Source organism: Limulus polyphemus, unplaced genomic scaffold (assembly GCF_000517525.1).
Source record: "Limulus polyphemus unplaced genomic scaffold, Limulus_polyphemus-2.1.2 Scaffold523, whole genome shotgun sequence".
Lineage (NCBI taxonomy): Eukaryota > Metazoa > Arthropoda > Merostomata > Xiphosura > Limulidae > Limulus > Limulus polyphemus.
In genome coordinates, this window is record NW_013666133.1 from 276,059 (window position 1) to 285,241 (window position 9,183).

The window sequence follows — 9,183 nt, forward strand, 5'->3', positions numbered from 1 at the left end:
CAAAAACAAAAAAAAAACAAAGCATTCTATTGTCGTTAGTGAACTTTGAACTGTCTTGGGCCGTTTTGTACTTGATCGTTCACACGCTGAGAACAGGTTTTATTCTGTTCTTTGAGAACGACAAGCTTGGCCTGTCGAAACTAATAGTTTTTTGTATATTTTGTATGTCTGTACATTATTATACTGGTGCATTATTGCTGCTTTTTATGAACTAACAAAAAGTGCGTTTCCTTCTTTAAATACTAGATTAACTCATTATTTGAAAAAAAAAAGAAAAGAGAAACTCCTTACCAAATAACTTGTTTAAATTTAATAAGACATAATATAAGGGACCCCAGTAGTACGTATGACATTTTATGGATTGACCATCACTATAGCTTAAGTGTATTTACTTCATCTACTTTCTTGTTCATTTATAAGCTCCATATTTGTATTTATAAGCCAATATCTGAGGTATATGACATCATTGATGTGCTTTTAGGGAAAATTTCGATGGCTAAAACACATATACCTATTTAGGGCAACTACAGAAAGGATTAAGCATAAAGTGGTTTATAAAGACTCAGCCATTATACAACTCCATTTTCCATTCTGCATTCTTGACGAAGAAATGTATATCATTCCAGTGATTTCTCGAACGTTACTTGTTAAGAAATTCCTATTGGTAGATTATCTTATCCAGCAATGTCAAGGAAGTGCCCATCGCCCCATTTGGAATAAAAATCTGTTAATTTGTCTAGATAATACGGAGAAGAAATAATTACTGTTTTATTGCTTTATGAACTATTTTTAAAAGAAAATTCCGCGTCGCTCTTTTACGTGACCCAATCTTTTGAAAAAGGAAGTTATTTTTCCAATTACTTTATTTAATTTTCTTAAATGAGATAAGATCAGTAATCGTAAGTGAGTTCGTAATTACTTTCTCTAACTTATATAAATGATTTTGAGTTTGCCAGAGTTCTTAATCCAGCGTTAGAAAGAGATAACTGATCTCGATCCAGTATTAATACATCACTATATTGCCCAGTGTTGCTCCGTTTCATTAATTCATCTCTGTGAATGAAGTTTCTATCACCACAAAATTTTATTCAGTAAATTTGGAAAAAAAACTTTCTGCTACCCTATACCATGTTTGACACCCGTATTATCCCATTACCATTTTCCCAATTAATATTGCCCCCAAACCATAACCACCATTCATTCATATTACCCAATTACCATTTCCAGTATCTATATTATTTATTTACCACTTCCAGCATTTGTATTATTTATCTACCAACCCAGTATTCACTCTGTCCACTTACCACGTCCAGTTTTCGTGCTACTGCATTATCACATAAAGAATCCTTGAAGAATCCTTGACTTAAAACTTTATCCAGTATTGATATTGAAAAAAATCTTAAACTGTCAATTTCTTTGTCCTGTAATCTTTGAAATATAAGTCGTCATTCACATGAGTAAACTTCATGTGAATGACGACTTAAAGTGATTATCTTAGCGGTAAGTAATACTTGCAGTATAAACAGTAACCGTGTAATATTCTTTTAGTCTGTACGACTACTTATTCGTATTTTAAACATCTCATTAATTAGGGAAAGAAATGTGTTGTACAATTCTTTCCTAACAAAAGAGAAACATTAAACTGTCTCAATTTTAAACTTTAAAGGTATTTAACTGACAAATTTGACATTTTTTATCACTTGTTAATGTCTCCTTGATTTAAAAAGAAGTTACTTAAATATTATAGATCTCAATTTTTTGTAAATAAACTAATTATTCTTGCGGATAAGAAACCTACCTCATCAGAAGTTACAGAAGGAAAAACAAATTTTTTATTCCACTTTGGGCTGGTGCTGGGATCAGCGAGTTGTGTCTCTTTCGGGCCGAATCCCCTAGTGAACACACATGTAGATGTAGAACAAAATACAAAAAAAAACGTTCTGGAAGTTAATATATGGCTAAGTTTTTTTAATGAAGTAAGTAGGATCACCTGATACAATTGTGTGACTTAATTTTTGTAAAGCCCTAAACTTATCAATTTGCCAAATTATTTATTACAGTCATATCTTTTCACCCGTACGGTTATATGTCTGATAAAACAAAAATCTACGTTTCTATAGTATTATTTCACATTCATTTGGTAACATTTTAATTGCGGTATTCTTAGTTTAGTTGAATAATTTCGGAGAAAACTTTCCTTGCGTGAAAAGGAGCTTGAAAAATATTTGGTCGGATGGAATGTTAAATGTGAGAACAAACGCCGAAGACAAACAAGTTTGACAAACGAAACTAAGCACTATTTACTTCATGTTCGATGTTGAGAAGGGGAAATTAAATTAAAATCAAACTGAATTAACTTGAAAGTAAAACGAAGTTAAAATAGAATTTGCACGATGGGCAGGGAAAGAAACATTAAGACAGTGACTGGACTTTCACAGTGAGTTCTATTTTTTCTTTCTCAAAAGGCGGAACGAACCTTTGTTTGAAAGTACTAAAAGGGTATGAACAGTACATATTCCCTCTGAATCTGACACATCAGAATAAAAACGTTCTAAAAGCCGAAACTATCTCTACTCCGTGTGACACAGTGCGACTATCCCATGAAACAGGAGATGAATTAAGTTACTAAAAGTAACACCTCGGGCTGAATTTTGAACACGATTTCAACCGGATTTAATATATTTCAAAATTAGAAGCTAAATAAAATTGCGAATTCTGTAGGTAAGAAATACGTATTTAAATAAAATTGCGAATTCTGTAGGTAAGAAATACGTATTACGGAAAATAGCATATGTCGTATTTGCGTACCACATGATCATGATTAAACTCGGAACACTTTCACTGCAAATAAATTTATCATAATTATGGAGTCATCGGATTTGTTTTACTGGCCAGAGGTTTTTTTTTATTTTCAGTAACAGTACTAATACCCAAAATCGTTATTGATGAAAAATTCATAAGGTAACACAACAATACAAGTGTATGGCTACCAGCTGAAAACAAAAGATACATTCTAAGAAATAAAAATTGAACTTGGAAACCATATAGCCATATAGTTTATCTGGTAAAGAATATGCAAATAAATACAGTATTGAAGCACATTTTGATAAATAATCATCAGTTTTGAGATGACATAAGATTTAATTTATGTATACATGTAATACACGTAAAGACAGTCTCTCGTTTCCCATGTATTCCAAATAAAGCACATTTTGATAAATAATCATCAGTTTTGAGATGATATAAGATTTAATTTATGTATACATGTAATACACGTAAAGACAGTCTCTCGTTTCCCATGTATTCCAAATATTTTAGATTTATAAGGTAGTTAGAAACCAGTAATTGTCACTAGGATCTAATTACCTGTTGATGTAAAGATACGAAATGAAAATCGTCAGAGATATCAAATTTATAATGTATTAATTTCAATATAGTTTATTAAAGATATATGTTTTACACGTAAAGTTTTATTAGTTAATTTATATTATGCATCATTTCTTGATTTTATGTTTTTGAGAAAATGGAGTAACAGCTAAACAAATGAACTATTTATATGCAGAGATAAGTTGAAAATGGTTTCTCTAAATGAAGTACGAAATTAATACGATGAATAAGTACATTATTATCTCTATTCAAAGTTGTCATATATTCTGAAGGACTATTTATCACACTCTTTCTTTGTTTTAGCGTAAAGCCACGCAATGGGCTATCTGCACTGTGGGCGGTACGGGGATCGAACCCCGAACTATAGCGTTACAAGTCCCGAAGTTTACCTCCGAACCCTTAAGAAGCTGATCGAGCGTGACCTAGAGCTGAGAATCTGTGGACCGTGATTTGCTACCGCCGAAAAAAAAATGGCTTTAGGGCTGTAGGTGCGTTATAAGAGTATCGGTAAAATATCACTATTCGTTCTGACAAGAGTAGCTCAGAAGTTGACGGATGGTGGTATTGACTAGTTGCCTTTCCTGTAGTTTATCACCTCAAAGTTAGCGCAGGTAGCCCTCGTATAGCTTTTCGCGAAATCAACCAATCAAACAAACAAATCGGCAAGCTATTATTATATGCATAAGTACTGTTTGTGCAAGATGACTCTATGTTAAATTAATTAGTTTTCTATTTCATGTTATATTAAAGTTTACAAGTAAACATGTTATCGATTCCGGTGTTTATACACACAAAACTGGGGATGTAGTTTCGTTTTTTGGGTGAGATAACATGAATTATGTAGCGGTTTCTTAGCTTTTGTTCACACGTGAAAGCAACTATGATATTCACTAAAGGTGTGGCGATACAGCGATACGATACCAGTATCGTATCGTGAAGCCGTGATAGGATTGTATCGATACATCGTCCGATAGGATACGATTTGTGTATCTTCACAAAATTTGTCAAGCTTTCAGTAAACATTATAAGTCATTTGTACAGAAAAAAATAGAATTTATAATAAAGTATTTTTACTAAAAATTAATGATTCAATAAAGGAAGATGAGTATTGAGTACTACATGTTGTCTTCATTTCTTTTATCAAAAACATTACATGCAAAGTAACATAACAAAAAAAAGTTGACGACTCTACAAGTTTCGACGTTATGGTTTTAAGGATGTACATAGCTGTTGCTTGGGGTGCGTATCTCATCATAAGAGTCGATACAATACGTATATAGAGACGGAAGTTTTACCAACGGTTTGTTACAAAGTTTGACAGTCTTTTCTGTAATTTATTATCTATATTACTAACATTGACTTATTTAAATACTCCACACTTTACAGTGCTTTTTCAAATTCTCAGGTTTGATCGACTAAATGGCAGCTGGCAAGAGAAGTACAATAAAAAAAGTTAATGTCTGTCTATCTACTTTGTTATTGTTAAGATGGCTATAGATAGGCCTAAATAAAATGTTTTTAATTGTGTACCAGTTTAACGTTGAATATTATTTATGATTTCAACTTTATACACAAGTGCCAAAATACTATAATCATGTACATCCTATTAGTGTGAGGAATTAAATATAATACTATGACTGGAAAAAAATTGTATGGTATTAAAGATAAGCATTATTTCGTTACATTAGATTTTGAGTGTAATTCGCAATTCTGAGTTGTTTATGTGTTGAAAAGAGTTTCATAATGATTCTTGTTTCTTTATATCGAGATGTTATATAAACATTACGCTTCCCTTCCTAGTCTTTTATTGCGCTAAACTTAGATCGTATAGATCCTCAATATCATCTCATGATATCTTCTAAAATCTAGCTCTACCGGCATGAAGTTGTGTGATAATTAGTTCCTTCAAAAAGATTTCTCTTAGCGTTAGCGACAAAAAAAAAAAAAAAAAAATTACACGATCCGCACTTTGGGGCCGTGGGTGCGTTATAAGAGTGGCAGTCAAATTATATTATTAGGTCAGAAAAAGGTAGTGCTTTGATGTTGTTTGACTAGCTGTATTAGTGTATCAGTTTTATATTAGCTACGGCTAGTTCAGATAGCCCTAGAGTAGCTTTGCGCTAATATCAGAAAAATAAATTCTTACACTAATTTTGTGTGGGTGTATAAACCAAATGTTTTCTACAGCTCATTATCTACTTAGCTTTCACCGCCGCAAGCATTCTAAATGGTTAACAAAAGTTAAGTTACTTTGCTTTTATTTTTTTAAATCTATAGAATGACTTGAATTGACGACCTAATTATTGAAATAACGTATAATATAAACTTCCATATATAGAAGAAGAGAAAGTTTGAAACAGTGCGCTGTCTGACATGTACGGCCTTCTGAGGCCACGTAGACATTCTATCACATCGGGTGAAAATCTAGGAATCGCCTACGGCTAGACTGAAAACTTAACACGTCACTGTTTGCCAAGAAACACTGGTGTAACAATAATGATATTACTACACTCTAATTTCACAGTGTTACACAATATTTTACAAAATCGAATTACATAACGACGTAATTCACGTACTAAAACGAATTGTTGTACGGATATTACCGTATTTTTCGGTGTATAAGACGCACTTTTTCACCTCAAAATTTGATATCAAAATCTGCTTGCGTCCTATACACCGAATGTATGAATAATATATATATGTATATACATATATATACGATATACACAAGCCATGTGTAAATATATTTAAATAGACATGCATAGTTCAGTTCAATTGAATGTGTTATAACAATAGTAGTTTTTTCTTTTAAAAACATAACTATTTATAATGCTCCCTAAATAATAAAAAAAATTACAGTGAAAGCAATGAAGATTTTGTAAGTTTTGAACCAAACTAAATATCAGTAAACTTTTTTTTTTATTTACTGTATTTTCCTATTTTGATGTTTTGAGCTCTTTTGTGTTTAGAACAATATATACTAATTTTTAAAGTATCAAATTGAATTTTTGTTCAATAAAAATCTTTCAAATGTGACTGTAGCTTTTTTTCCCCCAAAACTTTGTCTTCAAAATAAGGGCGCGTCTTATACACCGGTGCGTCTTATATTCCAAAAAATACGGTATTTTGTGTGTTGTTACGTTGTTACGCGGCCCACTACAACTAACTTACTTAAAATCATAAATAATATTCGACGTTAAACTGGTAACGTTTAATATTATTTATGATTTTAACTTTATAGACAAATGCCAAAATACTATCATAACTTACTTAAGCAAGAATATTGGATCTTCTTGACGCTTTTTTTTCAAAACCAACACTAACAGTAACACAATTTGTGTTACTAATATTATAACGTAAAAATTCGGGTTTCAGTACTCGCGATGGCATAGCACAGATAGCTCATTGTGTAGCTTTGTGCTTAAAAACATACAAAAAAAAAAATCCCTGCCGTTGTATACGTAATACGGCTCTAGTATATTCAATAATGTTCTTAGTTTGACGCTGAGGGCGTTTATTATATTGAATACACACTATTGAAGTTGTATATCCTGGAGGAAAAGGACAACGATGTCGCCATTTTACCACTATAGTGTCTGCGTTGGCAGAGTCGGAACATAAACGTCATAGGTTTGGATATTCTGGCCTCGATAGTACGCCTAGTTCGCCAGATTGTGGATATTTATTTTCTGAATATTTTGAGGTACGTTATTATACTATACATTCTATTAAAATCCCGTCCGTTTGACTTACGAATTTTAAGCTGGATTGGATTGGACCCGAGTGCTTACTGTCGCTAGCAGTGCTTGTAAATAGAAACATCGTGAATAATAGTGCCAAAGCTATGAGTTTTCTCTCTATCTCTCTCACACAGACAGACACAAAGTATTATTGTTAATATGACTATATATATACCGCATACTATTGAAGTACTATTTATATGTTTAACAATAAAAAACTCATACATGGGACTTAAACTTAGGTGACACTTCCTTAACATGTGTATTTATATTAAAAATAGTTAATTTGTTTAACATGCAGTACATATCGGTGATTCTAGAGAAATATCTCAGCCTTTAAGCTGAAAATCTGTAATGCAGTTTGCATGAGGTGAAGGTTCGATTTTCAGGTTGTTCTCACCATTTGTTTTGCGTCTCTTCATTTCCTACAGCACTTTAAGCACTAACCATATTCGTTTTCCACGGGCGTACTGTTAGCCTATGAAAGCTAAAAATGGAGACGACTGTTGATACGTCTTTTTAGAGAAGCAAGACCGGTTATCTAAAGTTCGATTTTATGAAGTTACATTCTCATATTGATAGTAAGATTCAGAAACTTTTGTTTTCAAAATTCTAGAACGCAAAACCTGTCGAAAGGTGGAAGCCTAATTGGTCGCAGTATCTAATGAAAAACCACCTTAGACCGTTGAAGTACTTATCGCATAATACCTGCAGGCATTGTATGGGCTTTCAGCCGGAAACGTAGTTTCAACTACCCCTCGTCTGCTCTATGAGATTTTGTAGATGAGGCCTTTTGGTGTTTGTTCTCTTTTTAGCGGCAGCATAGCGTCTCATAGATTTTTTTTTTTTACAAATACAACGTTTTAGATCACATCTCCGTCATCTCTTGACTGATTTGAGATATAATTACAATTTTGGGCTTAAGAGATCAAACCCCTTTGATTGATGTATATGACTACGCCCAAGGTAACATAGATTAATTTACTCTAATCCTGCCTATATTAACTTCAATTTGAGGGTATAAAAGTAGAGTAATCGGGTATTCACGTACCCCATGCTTGGTTTTGCTGGCGCACAAAAATATAACGACCATAAAGGAAAACAAAACAAGTCTCAGATCAATCTACTCTAATCTTGCCTAAAAGAATTTCAAGCGCCGCGGCTGTTGAGGATTCTCTTGTTTTTATAAATGATGTGGCAATGTAGATTGATTTTAAATCTGAAATACAAACAATTAGGGGCCTAAAGAATATTAGAATTAGGATGTAAGGTTTTGATGTGTTGAAATACAATTAGTTTGTTTTCAGTGCAATCTACATCATGAAGATGAACATCTTCTGATTTTATACTCCTAGTAAGAAACGTTTTGAAGTAATTAGGTTGATATTCTCTGAATTGTTCTTGTAGTTCATTTATCTGTATTTATTTAATTTTTTAAAGCGCCAAACTACAAAAATTCTATCTGCGCATGACCATCTCTAATTTCGAACTGATAGACTAGTCAACATAACCCACTGCCAACCCCTTGGCGACTATTCTCTCATCGCGTAGTTGGAATTTGACCGTCATAGTTACAGCGAACTCACGACCCCAAGGTGTGCAGCGCGAGCTTGCGGCAACAGAATGCAAACTGTGAATATAAGGATCACCGGCTACGTATAGTTGAAGGCAACAATGTTTTACTTGTGTCACGACTTTAACTGATTAGGGAGTGAAATCAATTATTAATCAGCCAAACAAACGTCGTACTTATAAATGATAGTTTTATAGATTAGAGAGATATAACTTATCTCCTTCTTTAAATACATTTAATTTCAAAATTCGAGTCTAAAAGTATTTTATTTTTATGTCAACTCGTCGAGCTTACCTTTTAGTATAGGTAAAATGTGATTTGATATATAATAACTAAATATTAAAACATAGTTGTTATAAAATTTGGACATACAAATAACTGGACAAATTTGAATCTTTTCTTGTCTTTTTTTTCATTTCACCTCAGTTAAAAGAATTTTGTAAAATCCGCCAAGTGGTGACAGAAGTAGCAGTAGATTACTAA

General features: G+C 32.6%; 1 protein-coding gene across 1 annotated transcript in view; it reads right to left on the reverse strand.

Annotated features, from left to right (window-relative positions):
- Positions 1-9,183, reverse strand: part of LOC106458849 (regulating synaptic membrane exocytosis protein 2-like) — a 72,786-nt gene that overhangs the window by 26,559 nt on the left and 37,044 nt on the right. The window contains exon 13 of the mRNA XM_022385200.1: positions 1,799-1,892. Within this exon, the coding sequence (XP_022240908.1) occupies positions 1,799-1,892 (94 nt within the window). The remainder of the gene's footprint in view (positions 1-1,798; positions 1,893-9,183) is intronic.